At 39.3% G+C, this 23,010-nt stretch overlaps 1 protein-coding gene across 20 annotated transcripts in view; it reads right to left on the bottom strand.

The window, feature by feature from the left end:
• The window catches only part of GREB1L (GREB1 like retinoic acid receptor coactivator), a 108,581-nt gene that overhangs the window by 42,299 nt on the left and 43,272 nt on the right, over positions 1-23,010 (bottom strand). For 8 of the 20 annotated variants that reach the window (XM_032442689.2, XM_032442687.2, XM_032442685.2 and 5 more), the window contains 4 exons: positions 19,242-19,345; positions 7,955-8,114; positions 7,540-7,737; positions 1,007-1,183 (listed from right to left, as the gene is read on the bottom strand). In XM_032442689.2, the coding sequence (XP_032298580.2) occupies positions 1,007-1,183; positions 7,540-7,737; positions 7,955-8,111 (532 nt within the window). In that variant the 5' untranslated portion in view covers positions 8,112-8,114; positions 19,242-19,345. Of the gene's footprint in view, positions 1-1,006; positions 1,184-7,539; positions 7,738-7,942; positions 8,115-11,681; positions 11,786-19,241; positions 19,346-23,010 lie in introns of all 20 variants that reach the window. The other 12 variants (XM_032442688.2, XM_015855407.3, XM_085539608.1 and 9 more) reach the window with 3 other exon arrangements.

Consider the following 23,010-nt stretch of genomic DNA (forward strand, 5'->3'; position numbering starts at 1 on the left):
GTCAGGCACCTCAGAAATCAGTTTCCCACACTCACCTCATTAAACTCACAGTTTTATAAAAAAAAGATATTTGGACTATCAGTCCAAGAAAATGCATTTTCCATAGATGCCTAATTAACCTGGCAGTTGTCTTTAATTATGCCTCATTAACATATTTTACCATTACCATATCTAACCATGTTGCAAGAGATGCCAAGAACTAGACTTCTTCACCTTGTTTATACCAGGAATCAATTGATTCTTCCCTTCTTCTTGTAACCCACAGGAACTATTGGTGCATGTGTACAGTCATTAGGGTCTCACAGGGTTACTCAGTCATTTCCTGTGTACCAATTACACAGGCACAGAGTTATTTAAATACATAACATCAGCAATGCCAGAACACAGTTGTGAGTCAGTAGGCTCATTATCAAATGACATCAGAGACAATTAATTGATACAAAGATCTGAGTATGACATGGGGAGCTTACCCACAAAGACAAGTACTACCACATCTGATCAGACTGAACATCAGCATTCTGTATCAGATAGCTTGTATTGATCAACTCCTGACATTTCCCCTGTTCACTGGGGAGCAGTTCCTATGAGGATAGCAATGAACACCAGAGTACTCCCCATGACCTCACTTCCCCAACTGTACCCAGCAAGGACACATCACATAGCATCTTCTATCTAATTTTCCCCTCTGCCACAGGTCCAAAGGTTTATAGAATATAAAATAGGCTTAAGAGTACTTGGATACTTCACATTGCCAGACAAACAACTGATTTCAGCCCACACAGAAATCATCCAGCTTCAGTTGTGGGTAACTGGAATGAGGAACTTACTTCAAACTAGGCTTTTATGGCAGGTCCAGCTACAGATTTAATTTAATAAAAACCAGCCTCTTCTCAATGTATTTCCAATAGATCATCAGTTGAAATGACATCAGATAATTCTGAACTAACATTTTTCTCTGAATTGTTATGGTATGAAGGAAACAAACAAACAAACAAAATCCTCTTACCTAAAAGTGCATTTTTTCCATGATCATCTGGCAAAAACCGCTTGTCGACTGCGCAGACTAGAATGTGCTCAGGAAGGTTTGGAGACTTGGCTCCTACTAACAGGAAGCCTGCTGGGATATCAATTTGCTCCGTGCACAGTGATACTAATCGTAAATCCTTGCCTGCTTGACAAAAACCTAAAAATAAAATAAAACCAAAACAAATGATAAACCTTTCAAAGATTTTTTTTTACTATTATTGTTTCTCTTTATCAGTTCCATTAACAAATGGGGTTTCACATCAGTGATACAGCACCTAATCAGATCCACTAGCTCAGGGGTTCAAAGGCAGTAGAAAAATACACTGCTTTAAAGAAATCCTGAACATTCAGGAAAAGAGGAGAATTAAGACTATAAGGACAAGATATCACATGGCTCAGAAACCTTTATTTTTTTCCACAAGCTTTCGAAATAAGAAGGAAAACTTGTGATCTTATAGCAGAAAACAGCTCTTAAAACACCCCAAAGAATTATTCTTTTCTTCACAAAATCTTAGCTTACAGTCTAAGTTCAGAGGAATCAGTTTTGGTTTTGTTACTTGTCTCAGGCTGGCACTGGTGAAAAACCACCACTAAGTAGTATAAAGGCGTTGTTAAAAAAATGATGGCAGAAGTTTATTACTGACTACTAAAGGAATAATATTTTCAAATTAAATTTTAACTTGTCTCTAAATTGAGCATTCTAATAATTCCAGCAAGGATAAATGAGGTTATTCACTGCTTCAGTTAATAGCTTGTGCTCATCAACCTGTCTGCTCTCCAAATCCACACTGATCATGTCAGCTCAGACAGTTTTCTCAGAAAGCTTTTTGCATTCCTCCTCAGTTCTTTTTTATAGAAGTTTTTAGAGCTGTACAACACGCTGTCTGTAAATCTCCAGTTGAGTGCTGTGTGACTTCAAATCTCCAGTTTGTTTTTCCTGCACGCTGATAGGCAAACACAGTGCAAACATAACACTGGTTCTCATACTGCTAGTTATTACAATGATAAAACCAGTGATGTGGGCAAGGGGGACTGGAGTGAGCAGTGTGTAGGTGGCAGACGGGGACACACCAAAAAGCAGCCCAGATCTGTGGCTGAGCATCCCAGCATCATCTATAAGAGCTCAGGACTGATGCTGGGCTTGGCAGCCACCTACTAGACCACCATGCTCGGGATTTTTAAAAGGTTGGATCAGATAGCTTTGGGGTTTACAACACTGCTGAACAGTTTGGGGACTTCTGCAGGTTCACTGACCTATATTTTAATCAAAAGAAAGCCAACTCCAAAGTCAGATTCTTTTTACCTAATTGAACTCCCAACAACTTTCAAAGACTCTTCCATTAACTTTAGTACTGAACCTGAAGGATCACAATCACCCAAAATCTTTTTCTTTAGGGATTTCCACTTTCAAATGAGGAAGTGACAGGTGTGAGAGAAAGCAACAGTTACGTGGTTTCCTCTGTGGGCAAGGATACCATCACATGGGGCTTCCTGATTTAAAAACACACCAAACTTAATTTTGAATTATTGAAATACCTATTGACACTTAACCCACTGATGTATATTAATTAGATTTTAAATATTTTTCAAGCACTCCACAGCTGGTAGAGAAATCAGGAAGAAAAAGCAAACCACTAGAGAAAGACTCGAAAATTTGTAGCTTAACCCACAGCCAACTTGAGTATTATTAACTTGGCTGCACTCTCACATACTGTACTCACACACAGCTTAAAACTTCAGCAAGGACAGTGAAACCTAATGTTGTTTTTTGTTTGGTTTTATCTCAAAACTTTATCAGGCGAGGATCATGTGTGAAGGGGAATGCCTACAGTCAGATGTTGAACTCTCTGGCAAGCAGCAACATGCTGAAAACACCATACAATATGCATTCAGGCCTGCGCCTACACCCACAGTCTGCTGAGCCAGTTCTTGGCTGAATATTTTCTTCAGTAATTCAATTAGCTCAGCCTAAGCAACAGCTCGTTGAAGCTGAGAGCTAGCTGAAGAGACAGTTGCCAATAAATACGTGAATGAAAACTCCCTTACATTCAGAGCAGATTCTTTTTACTCAAATTTTTATGTCATTTGGATATTATGCCCAGAATTTTCAGAATAGATCTGAAATATTTTGGACATTCTGTGAAATCTGAGTAGCTGACATACTTAGAAAATACCACTGTACATCTAGATTTAAAACAGAAAAATTACCCACTGTTGACAATGTTGACAAACAGGAAATCTGTAGATAAGGATTATGAAACAGCAAACATGATAAGATTTCAAGATAGATTTAAACCTGTATCTTTAAAGAAGGATTTTCTCAAGAAATGCCCAGAAGCGCAATGTCTAGAAAGAGGCTATTGAATGAACTGTTGGCGACAGCAATTCTACAACACAAGAGAAAGCAGGATTCTGATCATCAGCACCTAACGCATTTCACTATGGACTTGCTTTCCAGCATGCAGTGTTCAGTTGGCTGAACACAGTGATAGTACAAAAGGTAACAGTTTAAAATCCAATAAGGTTTAGAGCAGATGTTAAGAGGAAATGCTTCACTCAGAGGGCGGTGAGGTGCTGTCACAGCTGCCCATAGAAGCTGTGGTGCCCCATCCCTGGAGGTGCTCAAGGCCAGGTTGGATGGGGCCCTGGGCAGCTGAGCTGCTGGGGGCAGCCCTGCCCGTGGCACGGGGTGGGACGGGTTGGGCTTTAAGGTCCCTTCCAACCCAAACCATTTGATGATTCCACATCATTACATGAAACTCTGAGCTTTTCTGGATGACTGAAGGCTTGGATGTCCCAGTGAAATGAAGTGTTGCACCAGTACTCTACATATACTCCTTCACAACTTGCAAATAATATGTAACTTGTGCCCCTGTGTCATCTCTTCCTCCATCCAAAGTTCTCTCAAATCCCTTCTACGATCTCCTTCCTCCCTGTGCAGTCTCCTCCTGCATTTTTGTCTGCCTCAGCTGGCGACATCTCTGCATCAGAGATATGCATGTGTAGATCAGCTGGCCAGCACATGCCTCCGTAATGTTTGGGCTGTGTGAAAGGAGAGGTATAATTACTTTTCTGCTCCAGGGGACACTAGTTTGGGGGCTCCGATGTCACCTGACAAGCTCCTGAACTTTACAGATCTTGCTGATACTAGACTTTCTACATTTCAGCCCAAAGTGGCCGAAAGCAGCTACCATCCCGCTGACAGACGGGCAGCAGGACATCCAGGCAATTGCATCAACCGCGTTTTCCTGGGAAGCAGACAGATTAACAGCACCGACACTGAAAGCAGCTCCCCCGGCTCCCCCTGCAGCAAAGACAAGCCATCCTAAGAGACAAGCAGCGATAGGGGGCAGCACAGGGAGCTTCGCGTTTTCAGGGGCTCCTGTTCATCCAGCTGCCACATTTCCAGCAAGTGGAGGCTGGCAGTTTGGCCAGGTACAGCACGGCTGGTACTCGCTTAAAGCAGCAGATATTCAGAGAATGTAAAGCTGCTGCTGTGCAGTAAAGTCTTGATTCTTCCTTCAAAGAAAGGGGGATGGTATTCACTCAAGAGTCTGTCATCTACATCCTTCCCCTCGGTTTTTGGGACTGTAAGTCACTCTTCTGGTTTCAGCTGTTTTTTCAAACGAAATGAGAAAATTCCATGCAAGCAATTGTTATTTAGAAACAGGTAATTGACTACAAGGATGCTAAGGAGGGATTAACCACTTTCTCTGCTATGCTTTAACTATAAAAGTATATTTTTCAAGCCAGCAAACAACACAGAGACCCCAACCTCCTTTCCCCTCTGTTTTGCATGATTATGCATTGATATTAAGAGTTCCCATATTAGGAAAGACAAAACTGGATCCCTCTACACAAATCTAAATTGTGCTGCCCATGTATAAGATTCTGACCATGCAAAATCTATCTGCATCTCACGGCTGAGATTTATAACTCATTTGTAACCGAGTTAACACCTTATTTTTTATGCTGAGCAGCCCTAACTCACGAGGCCTAAGGAAAAAGAATGGCACACCAACCTATGTATATCTTATAGACAAATAAGACATCTTATAGACAAAACCTATGAACCACTGAAATAAATCAGCTTCTCTTTATGAAACTATCACCATGAAATCATAAAAAGCAAAAGCTGAGCTGCTCCATTAAAAAAAAATCTTCCCAGAGGATGCCAGCTTTTGTTTAAATAAAGAACAGGCATTTGTGTTCTGATTGGGGATTTACAAATATCAAGAGCAGTCACAGAAAGAATAGCAAATGGCTTTTACAGACATTCTCTGCATTTCTTTGAAAGAAAATCCATTAGTTTTTGTTTCGGAGTATTCTATTTGCATTCTCAACACCACTTTGTTTAGGTTAATTCAGTGCCATCGTTTTGAAAATGAAAATGTGTCTTCCCAACTTCCCAACCAGAATCTTCTTCAGATTGTGGTTTTTATAAGTCTTTCCTTTCCCTACCGATAGGAAGAAGCAGTTTCAGTGCGGGGTACCAGCCCCTTGTTGAACTGCAATAAATGAGGTATTTGCATAAGAAATTAGCTTCCAAGAATTACATATGAATTACCAGTCACTGTCACTTGCTATTGTAACTTCACAGTAACTGATCAGGTGTTAAGTACCTGCTTACCTAATTGTCTCAGAAACTACCTCGGCCCACCTTTAAGCAACAAGTAAACTGAGGATTTTCTAACAAAAGAAAGGTGCTACCATTGTGCTTCCCACGTTTTGCATAAAATGCTTTTCTACAACTTAGAAACGGTGCGTTTTTAAAGCAACAGCAAACAAATCAGAGCAGTTTCCTGTACTGTTCTGTTGAATTCGAGGTACCTGTATGAAAACAGAACAGTATTTTTTCTTAAAATCTAATCTTCATGGAAGTTGCAGTAAGTTAATTATATATCTATTATTTTTGATTACAAAGCACTTAGTTTTATTCCTAATAGTGAGCATCGATAACAAATGCATTTGCTCCTTCCAAAGGCTATAAGGAAAGTTAAGGAATGTAACATTATGGACGACTGCAAAGGAGCATCCAACAAACTGTCAGTCTCAAAGCACTCGTTTTTTACAGGTGAAAAAAGGCAACGAGTGCTTTCTGCATGTGACTGACAACTCAGCCATCTGAGTAAAGGAACAGGTCATCACAGAAAATAATCTGATGACAACAATCCTGGATGCAGGAAAGACAAACTGCAAATACCTTAAAAAGGAGAAAGATTTCACCCTATCTGTGCTAGAACGTGGGAGATGGGTTTTACAGCAAGAGGAGCTATGAACAGCAGGTTCTGGTACCAAGATTTTGCCCTTGGATAAGCAATGAAGCACATGCTCAATTTAATGCATCGAAACAGCTACAGTGACTTTAATTAGTCTACCAGTATTCTTTAACATTTACCTAACGTTATTTATCTTTGTAATTAAATAACTAAGATAAGGAATGTAAACAATGACAGTGATTGTATCTTAAGTCTCTGGAAGGGCATATTCATGAGAAGAAAGATGAGCTATCAGATTATTATTTCACTGAGATACAACCAGCAGAGTGAATGTTTTAAACAAAACTGGGAGTTTTAAACACAAATAAAACTGTTCTTACAGACCATTAGTAATCTTAAATATATATATATATTTCCTTTCATTTTCCAGACACAAAAGGAATGTACTTTTAAATGGAAAACACTGGAGAGAGATTTTGTAAATTGAAAACAGCTAAGTTGACAAAGAGTAATGAACTGAACAATCCTAAATTATGGAGAACGTAAGATAAAAAACTTAATTCTAATATACAGTGACCACAGATGACTTTTAAATAAAACTCAAAACACAGAACTGCCTACGTAAGGTCTTCCAGAATGCACTACAGACACCAACATTACATGAAGTGTGAATGTTTAAATGAACTACATTCAGAAAGAAAAAGTCCAACAGGTATATTCATAATGATCCATCCCTTTCTTTCAAGTATTTAAAAGAAAACAAAAATAGTACTGTCTGCAATTTTGATTACCTTGAACAATAATCAGGATTGCTCAAGGTAAGCAACCAATGGCAAGTGGGCATGTGGGGAAGAGAAAACAGACAAGCTCCCACTAAAATCCCTCTTGTCCTCCAAGTAGCAGAACAAACACCAAGTCTCTTCCCCATGTTCTCCCTCCAACTCCTCCTTTTGCCCATACAAGCAATAAAATCCAGTTTTGCCGAAGTTTCTGACACACCTCAATGTCTAAGCACTCTGCCAAGGTTTTAGAGACAGACCAGGAACAAGCCATATCAACGCTGACTCAAGTAACTTCTTTATGGACAACGAATCAGTGATGAGTAAAGAAAATGAGGGACTTTCAGAAACTAATAATGTGCCACGATAAATCTCAGGAACTGTTTTCAAGTAACACATTTCATTTGAACAGTAAATTTGAGACCTCCTTGCTCAAATGTTTCTAAGTTCAGAGGTAATGCATTATACTATGACCTGCTTTTAAAGATGTCACAGGTAAAAGAAAGTACACCAACCATCAGTAGTGCAAGACCCTTCTGGGGCGGGTTTTTGTGAATACGGGATTGGTGGACTGCTTGAATCTGACATGTCTTCATCCTCCTCTTCATCTTCCATTTCATTAACTGTTTGGTTAGTTGAAAAGTCCAAATTTCCATTTTGTGAATAGCGATGCACTAACTCTTTATCCAACTCTTCCACTTTTGGCTTCACATCTGAGCAAGAAAAAAAATCAAAGTAAAATTTTCGTCAGCATTTGTGACCACCCCCTTTAAAAAAAAACAGTATGCTATTCTCTCCTCAACAAGGCCTGAAATTCAGATTTTGTGTCACACAATGAACAGCAGTACAGCTTTTTGTTATTTAATGAAATACATCCCACCCTTTTCTCAGAAAAACAACAATTGAAATGTGCCATACTTTCATGGTTACCTTCCGGCAAGAAAGGTGGCTGGTCAGGATCCAGGTACAGCTGTGAGAAGATCGGCCGTGGGACAACGCTACTACATCTCAGAGAAGCTTCTATGGAGTTATGAAGAGCTTCTTCAAAACGGGCAGATTTTAGCTGCCCAGCGTATGAATTCCCCATGATCTAAAAATGCAAAGAAAATGGTTGATAAGCACAAGGGAAAGTGCATATACAGACATTTTAAAAAGGACAAGTGAGATCTTTTTAATATCCACCATGGCAGACACTGGCAGAGACATCAAGTTTGATAATATTGTGCTCTAACAAGCACTACGTTTCTCTCTAAGTATTTGGTACACCATGCATACTCTTGTTTCGATTACAGGTTTTAGCACAACTGCTTTGTGTTTTGCACATACATTTCCTTCGCAGCAAACTCAATAACCCCTTTGGTGTAGAATTTTGGTGGGGTAAGGGCAGAGGGGAGAAAGAGAGAAAATCATTATTATTGTCATTTTCAGGATTTTCGAAATAGACCATAGAAGTGAACAACACAGAAGACTGCAAACTTCAAGTCTGGCTTCATCACTAGTTGTTGAACTACTTTAATATTATTTAACCTGGGAGTGAATATGCCATCATTTGCAAAAAACAAACAAACAAACAAAACAACAACAAAAACCCTTATATAGACATCCAGTAACTTGAAATTTTGGTTTTGCTAATATCAACTGAAATTGCGTGGAAGTCAGCTCCCTGTTTTTAAGAGTCTTCTGCAAATGCAGTGAAGTGCTTTTATTTTAAATTATGCTTTACATTGCTGTAGTGATAACAACCTTCTAAACGTCTATCTTGACAGTTAACGTTCATGTTTATAACAATGATTAACTTATCAATTTTATGAAATATTATGCACAAGTAGACTTTTATATCATCACTTCTCCTTGGGCAACATTATTCACCCCACAACCACTTATATTTGTTCCCTCAGCATTAGGATATAGTAAACATCTAGTACCAGGATGGCCATGGAAAGGTTTACAACTAGGTAGGGCAGACTCAATAAAACATGAAATTTTCCACTTTGCTGGGTCATCATGCCATGTAACATTTACTCCAAAAAAAACAATTTAAGATGTAACATTTTCTACTGTTCAAAATACAAGACTGCGTTTTCAGAGAATTTTATTTCAACAGAGGTTACTTCTTCTCTGTTAAATCAATAGTAGAAAGTACAAACACTTATTGTCTTTGTACTTTCCTTCACTAGATGTCACCTAGTCCCACAGCCAGAAAAAAGCCTCAGCCAAGAAGATAAGTAGGCATTTAGAAGTGTATTTTTAATTTAATTTTTCTTCATGGGATCAATGCAGAGAGACCTGCCTGTGGAGGATGACTGTCAAGGATTAATTTGAAATGGTGGGTTAACATAACTGGAGGGGACCATTCCAGCTTGCTGTGAGAAAACAAAGCAAGATTATAAGGAGCTTGGAAACATCCAGTAGAGGGAGGCTCAGGAATTGGTCTCCTCAAGGCACAAAATGGAGCAACGGAGCAAGAGGAAGGCTTCTCTCAAGACTAGAGGGAGAAGAGTGAGGAACCCAGGAGGTGGGATGCAGTGAGGGAGCAGCCATAAGACACGGACCTGGCTGCAGCAGGGGAAGTTAGGCCCCAGGGAGCCCAGTGCCAGCAAGCCAGAGCTGGGCAGCTGATGTTCTAACGCTGCCCCAGGCCATTAGGGCAGCTGGGCCTCACAGGGAGTTCAAGGGAGCTGGGGAGAGGAGGGGCAGGAGAAGGAGGCTGCCCCTCTGCAAGGGAGAGGGCTGGAGAGGCCTTCCCACAGCATGCAGCTCTCCCATCCGCTCTTCTAATCCAGCCAACCAAAAGCCAAGGACACTGATTCAGGGCATTACTGCCTTTGTGTTTCTGTTTTTGAATCTACCCTGAGTGCCTGGTGCAATTAGGAAGCATTTCATTTTCCTCCTGACTGTGTCAGTGGTAGGGGGCTTGCAGCCACACAGCTGCAGCACAGCATCACCTGCTTTAAGTGTGTCTGTGGAGGGGCTCCAAGAATGATTTCCAATGGGGCAAAAATAAAGCTTAAGGTTTCCCTCTACACTTTCTCATTACTACGCCAAGGAAGAAGGTTCAGATATCCCTTCTATTTCACCAACTTTGCCACTCTAATCAGGCAATTTTTAGTCCATGTCCTTAAAACACTATTGAGAGACACAAGACAGTTAAAATGGAATAACTTCAAAATGAAACTTGCAGCAAAAACTAAAAGGAGAACTTCCTGACATTCAGACGACCTGCACCTCCCAGCTCTATCACTCAGAGGGTGCTCCTCTGTAAAGATCCTGACACTAAGTCATCATGACTCCTACCCTACACATCCTGAGCATCTCCACTACTGCGGAGCTGCTTCAAAGCAGATTTACTGAGACTACTTCACGCCTTCTTTGCAGTAGCTAACACTGAGCCAGAGGATTAAGGGGCATTTGCTGGAGTTAGAGAGCTACTCTGCAGTCTGAATTGGGGTACTAATGCTGTAAATTTTGGTCAGAAATTAACTATAGATGTTCACTGTAGAAAACAAAACTAGGACTGACAGGTGACTCTGTAAAGGCAGACAATTAGAAGTAGCTAAAGATTTCAAAATGTGATTTTAGCATGGCAGTAAAGGACAAATGCTTCTTTCAACCACAGAGGCTGAATTTGCAACAAAGTCGTATCAATTCAAGCAAATAATGTAGTTCTGTATGGTCAAGAGAACTGAGCACAAATAGGACACTGCATGTTCCAGAAGAAGCAGGTCCTGGTTTCTTTACAGCTCCAGCAGACTGGCAGTGTCTGAGCACAGCAAATGTTACAAACTTGTTCCAATCAGAAAAATACATCATTCTGGTCCTGCACATACCCTTCCCACACACTAAGAAAAAAAAAAGTAGAGCTTTTTTGGAAAGTAGGCCATTACCCAGCAATTCTTTGGAGCAGATCTACATATGGAGCTGTAGGCTTTACGAGTAAAAATATAATCAGATCATTCAGTACACCAGATAGCGCATATCTGGCCTCCAGGTGGGTCATGACCCCAGAGACTTTAAAGGAGAGGAACTGAACTGGAGGATGAGGGAGGGGGTGAGTGTTGTTGTTATGGCTTAAAGCAATTTCACAATTACCTGATAGCGAATGATGAATCTGATGCAAACACCCTCCATTAAGTCAGCTCTATCAAGTCCTTACTTTGTGTTTAACCTAATGATGTAATTGTATTCTCCAAAACACATAATCTGACTTTTGATCTGGCTTAACCCCACAGAAAAGTTTCTCTTCAAAGGAAAAGAAAACAAGTTTCTTGACAAAGGTACTCACAGGCCCCACAAAGCTTCTGTATCTTGATGGGTCATCTTAGGCAAAGGGAAAGCAGGCATCTATTTATACTGTAAAATTGTCTGGGAGCTGATTGCTTCAGGTATATTGAGCATTTTCTGTTATTTACATCAGCCTTACTGATGTTCTGGGACTCATATTTTTTCCACTAGGGCATCGTTAGGATCTATCACAAGCATGCATACAAGCAGAAAGGATGACAGCTAACAACACAAGTAGCAAATATATTTGTTAATTAAAAGTGTAGACTACAGTGACAGAAGTATGTACCAGCATCAACCACAGCAACAAGGAGGAAAGGCTTAATATGGGATTCAAGACAAGAATGAAAGACAGAGTGTTCTCATTAACATGTACCTTATCTCACAGCCTCTGTAAGATCCCTTTTACCCCCACAAGTCCTTTCAAGATCCTGAGATTCTCACCCTGCTTTTGTCTGTGTTGGGGTTATTCAAGCTCAACTGTAAAAGAGTTTACAATTTTATCTGGTGAGTGACAAGACAATTCACAAAGCCTTCCAGGAAAAAAAATGAACTATTAGACTATACTGACTGCTTATAGTGGGGCTGTCTTACAATTTTTCATTTACTATGAAGAAAATATTGATAGCATCCTATATCCACTACCACATCCAAGTAAAGAAGGTGAAAGATCAAGAACACTTTTCCTGACAAGATTTTTCTTCTTCTTACAAAAGTAAGAAGTACTTATACTTACAAAATTGTCATTCAGTAGTTTTAAGTTATGAGCTCAGCAGTTTATTGCTCAACATCCTGCATTCTCCTTCATCTTTCAAATGCTCTCTTTAGATGTAATCTTTCACGAGTCTGAAATTTCCAAGTACTGTTTCAAAGTTCAGTGTGTGTGGTTAGAGTCAATCCACGACAAACTGACAGCAGTGGGTCCTCCTTAGCCCCATCTGGAGCTGAAAACTATGTGGCCACATTCCCACACATGAGGCTTTGTGAGTTGAACTACGTAGAGCTTGGGCTGGATTTACTTTCCTCCAGGCCATGGCTCCATCTCAGAAACCAGATGCCGAATCCCAGGTAGTCTAAGCTCACATGCCACAAACAGAGGAAGGCTGGGGATGCTGATCGCATTCCTTTCATGAGATTTGAGATGATTTAAGGATTGAGATTGAGCCAAACTACCTCTGATGCCATTTCCTTGCTAAACAGATGCAACAAACAGATGAAGGAAAACATTTGACTACTTAATTTATGCGAGTTCACACACAGTGATTGCACAATACGCAATAATCATGAGAGGCTAGTATCTGTGAATAAATGACACTATGCTATAAGCATTTAAGGGAGTGAAATGCCTGAACACAAAAGAATTACTGAAAGTTCTATAAAAATATTGGAACACTAATGGAGCAAAAATGCGACATCAAGCAGGCTGCTCTGAAACGAGGAACACCTTGAATTCAGAAGTTAATTATGTTGATTTACCCCATTCTGACTGCAAGGCTTCTCTGAGTCCATTAAATGATTCTATGAAATTAGCGGAGAAGTTACTGTCAAGGTTTTCCAAGGTCTTTCAAATTAACTTGCGAAAGCTGGAGCAAATCCTTTTGTGCTACTGGGATCTTCCACTGTGTACACAGGGAACAGAACATTTCTATGTACCTTCAACAAAAAGGGTACATTTTACCCTTTTATTGATATGGAAAAAAACTTCAGGGGAAAAAAATTATCATCATAAAAATCTAACTTCTCATTTTTAATTTTTGGTAACATTGAAAGATTTCATCAATTTAAAGCAAAGGATGTGCTCACACTGACTGCAGAGGCAGCACAAGGAAATCACCAAGGAGCACCTCCGAAAATCTCATCCTGCTTCCTTAAAGCAAACCCACTCCTACTCAGCTTTCACCCTTTACAGCCTTTCCCCTAAATCACTTGGGCTATTAACCACATTATTAATGCCACTGCAATACAACTAAATCAGTAATGGTGCTTAATCTCAGCTCTAAGATCAAGGTGTATTAGGCTGTGTAATTTTGATTTAGCAATTAGTTGTAGACATGAATTAAGGCTCCCAAAAACTTTGCATCTTAGCACAATCAGGAAAGTTATATTTTTGAAGACTGGGGTACCACCACTCACAACTCAGCTGATGAAACTAAAGAACAAGTAGTATCTATTTAATTAACATAAGAATGATTTAAATAACTATAGCCCGATGTAGCACAAATGAGATGTTTCTCTGATCTCAAGTTCCCAAATAAATTTAGGTTAATCTATAACACGTGAATGTATCTTTTCAGTCACATCAGTTAGGTAACTTAAACCTGAAGTTTTAACGTAGATTTAATGGTTATTGCAATGCGGCACTGTGTAATAATATCCCATTTAGATATACATGTATATTTTAATATATATTTTTAAATTTCCATGTTTCACAGATATACCGTGACACAAAATGAAGCACTAATGGTGGCATTTCAACTTGCACTGCTAGTAAAAATGGACTTCATGGCAGTCTATGAAGCTAAGTTGGCCTGACAGTGAGAAGCTGAGTGCTTCACCTACAGCACCAAACATCATTTGAAGGCCTTATCAGTAAAGTTTGTGATCAACTCTTCAACACTACTGAACTAACAGAAATAACCATGTGACACTTAATATCCATGTTGTTTTGAACCTTTACATTTACTCAGTTTGTTCCTAACTCTCATTCTTTCTTTTTTTTGGTACATATGCTCTAGCGTTGTATTACTGTTTTCAGTATGACTTTGGAGTAGGGCTTTGCACTATGGATTAGCAAAACACAGACATAAATTAGATGGTTAGCACTCTGTACCACGAAACGTAATCTGTTCTGAAACATCTCAACACTGGATCCTAGGGCACAGGCATTAAAACCCCTACTAAAAATCCACATAGGCAGCTTTTCTCTGCTCACATTCTAACTACTAAACAAAGGAACCAGGAACATTTTTTACTGCCAAGCAATAGAAAATAATTTCTGTGCATCTTGCAGAGATATTCTTAATTCCAACAATGTGTATTAACTGACACAAAAAAATAGAAATAAAACAATCCCTGTAGGAAGAATAATGGTAATACAGGTTTCATTGGCTACTGCAGCTTTCCAAACAGCCTGATTCTTCAGGAATATCTACCAAATGCTGTCGTTTTCCAGTCTTCATCTTATCTGATGCCTGTTTTGATTTGTGACAGCTGTAAAAGACTAAAACTGAAGCTCTACGGGAGGACTTTGTAAGCTTCATCCCTTCTTTTGCTGCAAATGGCTCATTTTTACCCCTTGAAGCCAGCAGAACTGCAGTCATTGTGTGGCAGTTTCTCAAATACACAATCAGAAAGCCACCTCAGGATTACCCTTCTGCTGGGGTTAGCACCTTGAAAACCAGATGGGCTCTACAGCCAAAGCATGACTGCGATGTGGCACAAACCAGGATACTTAGCAGCCAAGAACCTCACGAGTTCCATTTCCTTGATCCATAAAATGTATAATCCTGCCAAAAGCACTATCAAGTTTTGCTTCTTTCTCTCTCAGATTATTAAACAAATCCATGACAAAGATTTCTAGATTAAAAAGTAAAAATAAATCAAGGAGTAATAAATAATGTCTTGAAGAGTCAAACTGCCTTCACTAAAGCATTTGTATAAAAATGCATATGTGGGTTATGGGTTACAATCCTTTTCCTCTCTAATGCCCTGACTGAAAACAAAGCAAGTCCAAAAAAAGCATTAGCCGTGCTTTTATGAGTGTTGGAAACGATGACTCCCAGAAAGGAACCAACAAACGTGGAAAGGAGCCTCTCTTATGTTGTGGAGAGGCTGCATCAGAATATTTGTCAGAAGTTCTCAGAGCACATTCCTGTGCAACTCTTCCAAAACTCTTGTTTTCAAATAGGTCAAAATGGTTCCATTACTCCCCATGAGAGCTCAGAATATGTTTTTAAAAAGGAATAAGCAATTCTTTTCTAATCTGAAGCTCCCATGCTGTCCACAGATCGAGAGACATACGTAGGATCTTTTTTCTGCATCCCCTTGTAACTGGTGATGCAGAGACAAATAATAAAGCAAGCTGCTTTCACAGCCATTTCTCTTAAAGAAAGCAAGCACTGAACAAACACAAAACCCTGCATAGGTCAAAACCATAGCAATCACCTTAAACACACAATCTTAAGCTAAATATTGTATGGACATTTTCTGCAGCCTCCCTGCTGAGATTTTTACATCACTGATAGAATTTGTATTAAAAAGACAATCATCTAGCACAGAATCTTGGTGGAAATGAACTTCAAATTGTGGAGTGCTTTGTAGAATCCTTTTTCCTTTCCCGAAACATGTGTTTATCATGTGTCAAACCTGACTACTTTCTCCCCTCCCCAGAATACCATGAATTCTTCTGTAAAATAAACAAAGGCTCTGTCAAGCATCTCTGAAATTACCAGAGGCAGTCCCTGTTTGAGATCAAAGATGCACATCACTGCTAGGCCTTCTGCAGCATCCACGCTTTCAGTAAAATGACAATTTCGACAAACAAGTCACCAACAAAACAAAACATTAACAGCATCATATGTGGGGGATGTATCTAAAAAGAACGGTTTTGACATTCAAAGGGCTACGCCTAAACAGAAAAACTGTCATTGAAGCCTTTCTTTCCAGATGCTTTGGAATCCCAATAGGTGTCTGTGGGATGTACCCCTTTCTGCACATTTATATAAAGCCGTTTAGATCTGACAAAGAAAAACCTTAATCTTTACCTATAAGATGAAAAAAAAAATCAATAATTACATATTAACCCCCAACAGGAGAAGAAAAAATTCATAATTCTAATGCCCCTATTTGTTCTGTGATGCAATTCATTACTTGTTCTGACACACTGCATATGAGGTCTTTATGTCCTGGAAGAAGAAAAGATGATACTAACATGTATTATCTATTGGAGGCATCAGATGTGCTTCTCTACTTGTTTTTCTCCCAAAAAGAAAAGACTTAAGAATGTTTACAAACTGGACTTAATTTACCTGCAACAGAAACGTGCTAACAGAGGCAGTTTTGATTCCCAAAGCTGCTACTGTTGTTTAGTGAGTCAGTAATACAAAAAATTTACTGATTCTATGCACTCTTAAAGGCACTCATAAAACTTCCAGTGAATACTGACATTCAGTATAAAGAAAATTGCCCTCTCAGTATTTGTAATCAGCTTTTGCAGCAGTCAGAGAAAATACTATGTGCAAAATAATTACTGTGGGCTAAAATCTTCTTTGGGGAAAAAATCCCAATAAACATTTACATAAGATACAGAAAAATTCTCTGCAGAACAGCGGATGAAAAAATGTCTTAATAACATACATTAACATATACTTCATGTTATATATCTCAAGTAACTAAATTATAGGATCATAAAAGTAAGTTTTCCAGCTCATATATATGCTTCCCACAGTGTTTTAATTATAAAGCTGATATTAAGTATCTCTTCATTTTACACAGATACATGTATAAAATGGGATATTGATATTTATAGATATAAAGCTGCGAACAGACATCCGTATGGCAAAAGCCAATTCAATCTAATGGATAAATAAATCACTAATTGTTTCTTCATCTGTTACTGCCTTACTGCAAAAGAATTAAGCTAAGGCCTAGAAAGTCAAAGTTAAGGTTTGACCTTCCATCCCTACCCAATCTGTACACTCCCTTGTGTACCCCTCAAACACACACGCTATCATTTCCTGATGATTTTAGATGGGGTTATCAAAAGAAATTCAGAATATGTGTCAGCTTTGTAGCAACTTGAATGCTATACAAATATCTTCTGTGTTTAATTGGTGATTTGTATTTTAGTAGGTTTATTCATTCACAACTTTATTTGTTTAAAGGTGCCTTAACCTTGACATAAATCAATGCTAAGCATCTGTAAATAGCATTTTTAAAGAGTTTAAAAATTAAGCTCTTTGGAGAGCCACAATTTGCAGTCAAGTTTTTTTTTGTTTTTTTTTCCCCCAAAAAATAAATAGGAAAAAAAAATACAAAATTGTTTGTCAACATCTTTGCTCTTTTTTTTTTTTTTTTTCCCTCGAAAACTAAGCAATTCATTCTACTTAACTCTTCTTATGGTGTTCTTCTAAAGATCAGGACAAACCACCATGTCAGGTACAATAAAAATGCTATCACTGGCTCCCAGGTATCTTCCTAATTTGACAATGACTGTTTGTGTAAGACAGGAGGGCCGAGGAGTCTGAGATCTTGGGTTGTGCCCCACAGCCACCCCCCTTTCCAAAGGGAAACAAAAAGCACTAAACCTTTTCAGCCACATACACGCTCCTTCCCCCACCACCTTTCTTGCGAAGACAGCTGCTATTGCATTTCCTTTCTTGTTACTTACGAGGTCTTGGCTCTTGACATTGATTTCTTATCTGTTTCTGTGACAAATGTTAAGTGTTAATAATCAGTCAATTTGAAGAAAGATAATGCTAAATAAATTATTGGAATTAATTACTCAAAAACTGTCCTTTAAAATTCATTGCGAGCATTACAACATGGTCCGCAAAAATTGCTCAAGAGCAGCAAAAAACAACCCCATATTTTCAACAAGTTAGTAAGTTTTAGGAGATTAAAAAGTTATAATTTAAACAAGGCTGTATCTTGATAATCTAAAGCAAATCTTTGAGGAGAGACAGCGTGACTGGGATAGGACGGCTCCCTAAGAAAGAGTCTTTTAATTTCTAACTGATGGGTTTTACTTCGTACTTTTTGATTATGACATATAAATTTTAGGATCAAAAGGTGAAAGTTCAGGAACCTTTTCAGTTATAGAACCAATAAAATGATAAACGTTTGAGATACCAAAGTATACTTCTACTCTAACTGTCCTTTCAGACCCGCATTGACCGCGCTATAATAGCTGCCAACATTTGGTAAGGATTAGCCTTTCATTTAGACAAAAGAAAGCATTCCTTAGCTAAATCAGCACTTTTTGCCATCAGACTCATAAAACCTTTTCACAACACAGATTTTCAAGAGAATCCTTTAGGGTTTTAGGATGCTGCTCCTTTTACTAAGTAACAAAATACACCCCAGGGTGTCTCATTGACCGCACTCAGCTGTCCTTTGACCTCTGCAATTGTTTAGGCCTAACTTCAGGGCCACAGAATCTGCCTCCCCCCCATCGAGGAGGCGAATGTTGCATCTTCCTGGCACCCAGGGAAGCAAAACGCTGGAGGTTCCCCCCTTACTGACTCCTACCACGATCCAGATGTTGCCAAGTAAAACCTTCCTGCAGGCAGGTTTTGGGACCCTGCAGGGGCCACTCGGGACACAGGCGGTGGCAATGACCCCCTAGCTCTGCTAGGCCTCCACGTTGCCCTTGCCCCAGGGATGCAAGAGGTCATAAAGCATCTTCAGCCTTCTGGGTACGCTGGCTATTTAAATGCAACAAGAAACTATGCAAGCCCAATACTGTGTACTAAGTCAAGCCTCCCCCTTTAAGAAGTCAGAAAAAACACTTGTGAGAATCTCAGTTGGAAGCACAAATCTATCCTGATCATGACAAAGATCTGCATTCTTCTTCCCATTTGTTTTAAGCCCTTTGAGAGGACAAACAAACAAACACCCACTCTCCAAGTGAATAAAACTCATATTTAGCTAATAGCTTAGGTATTTGCAGCACTTCTAAGTAGAGTATAAGAAGAAAATTGTTACAGTTTCAAGTGTCATTAAATAACAAAGTTGACCTCATGATGGATATGTAAGAAAAATGAAAACATACGTTAAGACCTCTCTGAAGAACTTAAGATACATGCACGACCAAAGCAAAACAAAGTAGAAATTTACAGTCTACAACATTCTCAAAATGTAGTCCGTGTATTTGAAAGCTCAAAAGTGAAACACAAACATCCCACGTATTCTTTATTAGGAAAGAGGAGTACAGTACCTTCTCAGATTCCTTTTAGCCTATCTGAAATGCAGTCATGATTAAAGGATGCAGCTAAGAGTTTGTGAGGTCTTGCTGTGAAACTGTTTAAAACTCCCAACCACCTGAAAAATAAGAAGGGAGAAAGAAAAAAAAAACATTAGAATGATTTGTGCCAGCATGTATTTTATAAACACCCAACAAAACCTACCTAGTCACACCTGGTAAAGAGCATACTTGGTTAAAGCTGCATTGCTTTTTTCTGTGCTTTCTACCAGAAAGTCCAAGTCTGTCACAACATCTGTACACTTTTAGTGTTGAAGGCACCATATGCAATATTAGGAACCTACCTCATTGGTGTGAAACATTTAACTGTTACAGAAAAATCAAAAAGAAATGATAATGTAGAAATAATTGTTTGACTCCTCATTCAAAAAGAAGCCAAATAAATGGGTGGGTGGTTATCTACTCAGAACTAGAGATCAGTTTTCAAAACCAAGTCAGAATTCGCTGATTTCTCTCCTATTTGACACCCCACAAAAGTATTTAAGTGGAAGTATTTCTAATAGAAATTACAATTCATAAAACAGAACACACCTGAAATATTCAAAGAATGACAACAACGGTAGAACAAGTAATAAGCAGAACAGTATCTCCTAAAATACTTATGTCTGTACAGAACAGTAATTAACATGAGGAAAAGCATTAAATTATCATCAACGGGATTCTGACAAGACTTTTAGGCATACAAGCTGGTTTGACTTCTTAATATTTTGCAAAAAGATTTCAAGTAATCTGTCTTGCTCACAGATAGGATTTCAGGCTTAAAGCTGCTACCACACCTTTAGACCTGGTGTCAAGAACAGAATGAATACAACTCTGTACAATGCATGCCTGTAATTCAGAAGCCAGGTTTTAAAATTCAAAGGGAAATAGCTTTAAACTTCTTCCTCCTGTTGTTATTAGAAATCAGACTATTGAGGAAAGCAGCTCTAGACCTTATCTCTTACCAAGGTAATGTATTTGTTTGGGATTGTCTTCTGGGTGAAGACGTGCACACAGCTCTACTCCTGCCCCACATCCCTGCTAGGCCAGCAGCAGATCTACCACAGATGGCCAATGAGGTTAATGCGCTCAGCTCCTGACCAAACCAGAGGACTCTGCGAGGACTTTAATGATCGCAGAACGGCAGTAATCCAATTCCAGCAGCTCCTGGGTCTGAAATTGCTATTTTTCGGACACGTGCTGAACATTTCACCTGCTAGTAATGACATTTTTGTATTTTCTTCTAATTACACTCAAAGCTAAGACCTTTGGCCCTAGGCCACAGACCGCTATTCAGGCTGCACACATTCTCTTAAACGCCCTGATCCTTTGTTGTCACCCCTAGTCTTTCATCTATTATTTACATCCATTCAGAAGAGAGATACTCTACCATTTGTGAAGCTTTAAAGCTTCTAATCATCTTAATTTCTTCGCCTTTCAACCAGTGCTTCCCCTTATGGACCAATGCCAATAGTGTGACAAAATAATTTTTCAAGTCGAGATCCTCCCAGACCCATCCCAAACCTTGACACACACTGGGCTGCGCCTTTTGTTTGCAGCCAGCTGCTTTTGCAAACACAGACCTCTGCTCGGTTTGGAGCCCTGGCTTCACTCGTTAGTGTGTTGGGGGGCAGTTTTTTGGGGACTTGGGATGTTGGGTGTTTTTTGTACACCACTTTCTTTCTATTACAATGACTAACTGAACTAGTTAGCTAGGCTGCATCAGAGACACTGTACTGAAACTGTTTAAAACATTACACACCCTTTGAAAGCCAAACTGCTTAGAATTTCAAGTCTCCTGTTTTTCCAGAAGCAAACCTAATACTAATAAGCTCAGCTTTGATTTTCTGCTACAGACCCACTCAGTATTGAAAGATTCTCACATACCACTTAGGAAGTGCAAAAAAATTGGCAACCCTTCTGCTGGCTAACAGCAGCATTGATTTGTCTTAGCCTTACAGCATGATGCAAAAATACAATTTCTTCACATGATGTTTTCACATGATGTTCAGATCATACCCTTCGGATCCTCCTTCATTTCCAGACAGGAAGAAAACCTATGGCATTTTCACCAAGACAGATCTCCAGCATAAATCAGCCCTCAGTCTTAGCCTCCAAGATGGTAATGTGTGATCCATCTTGGCTCTTCCTTCCAATACCGCCTGGCTTACTTTTGATTTCTAACAGAGCTTCCTTGTTGTCTGTCCCTTCTGAAGACCCCAGCCCCCTCAGCTTTTCTTATTTTCACCATTTGCTTCTACCAGCAGTTCACTTGAGGCTCATCCATCTTACAATGCCCCAAGTGACAGATGCTCTTAGGAATGACCACGCTGCTAAGGGAACAAAAGATAACATCACCTCTAGGAACTCAGAGAGAAATACAACTTCAACCCTAAGACAGGGCTGTCCTGAAGGACATGGCACCATAAACCTCTCTCAAGTGGAAGAAAAAAAAGAAAAAAGAAAAAAAAAAAGGAAAAACAATTGCAAAGAAAAGGAATCTGACACAATCAAAGGCCAAAAAGAGTATGTGCTTTGTGGCAGCTGTAGTTAGTAGCAATGATGGCCTTTTTACTTTCTTTATCCTAGCAACCCATGGAAGGATTTTGTGGAATTTACCTGTGATCAGAATGAAAGAGTAGAGATATTTGGTATAAAAATAAAAACTGCTGAAAAATTCTTACAAATTTAGAAGGCATTTGGAAACAGTTTCAGCAACATGGCACATAAGTTCTCCTTCAAAACACAAACTCACATGTCTAATCAGATTGAAGCAAAAATCTCTGCTTCAAAATGCACTCGGAGCCTTTTATCCAGTTGGTGCAAACAGACTTCTGAATGGGAGAGAAGCAGTCCTGGGTGGTTCTGTAAATCTCTTACTCAACAAAGAGGAGGCCATATTAGCATCTCCCAGTGACATACTTGCAAAAGTGATGCCACAAATTCTGAGAATCCCTTCATCTACAGCGGCATGCAGGGAAACCTCTTTCTGTCTCAGGAAAGCTTTAAACAGCATCTCATGACCGGTTTTCAAACACTACAGGAAATAACCATTGTTACAGTACATGAGATTGACAGCACATGAGGTTAATGGAGATAAAAGCTAGAGCTGTAAAACAAAGCATAGGGGGTCTATTAACCAAAAGTTTAATGTGAGGTCTGGGGAAAACTGCAATACACACTTCTGCAGCTGTATTTTTTAACAGGTCCTGAGTCCGTCTCTCTGCATATCATCTGTGAAAACAAATAACATCAGCTGCATTTGGTCCTTTTTGAACAGAAACTGTAGAAGCATCCCAACAAGAGAGGTGCATCCTAACTTCACAGCTGCTCTCCCACTCTGAGCCACTGAGTGATCCCTGCACCAATACATTTGATAACGCCCCACTCGGTTGGGAAAAACATAAATGTAGGAGCCTCTATCGTACTGGGACATGACTGAAACAGCTGCACAAAATGCTCTGCTTTCTACCTCACTGCCCACCCTGATCAGTCCACGCTGCTCTGAAATCATATTCTGAATACTTTGAGGTCTTGGCATCGAGTACAGACCAAAAGTAGCAAAATATATGCTGCCCTACAGTCAAATAGATATCTTATCATAGAGACAACCTTTACATGTCGCAACTCCAAATATTGATCACAGTAGAGAGAAGTGTTTGTAGTTAATATGCAGTCCATCTTTTAGGTGAACAAGACCAAGATTATGGTAAAAGTTCAAAACTACATTATAGAGCTCTGAGTA

The sequence above is a fragment of the Coturnix japonica genome, chromosome 2 (genome assembly GCF_054131305.1).
Source record: "Coturnix japonica strain WE chromosome 2, WE-NBRP24, whole genome shotgun sequence".
Classification (NCBI taxonomy): Eukaryota; Metazoa; Chordata; class Aves; order Galliformes; family Phasianidae; genus Coturnix; species Coturnix japonica.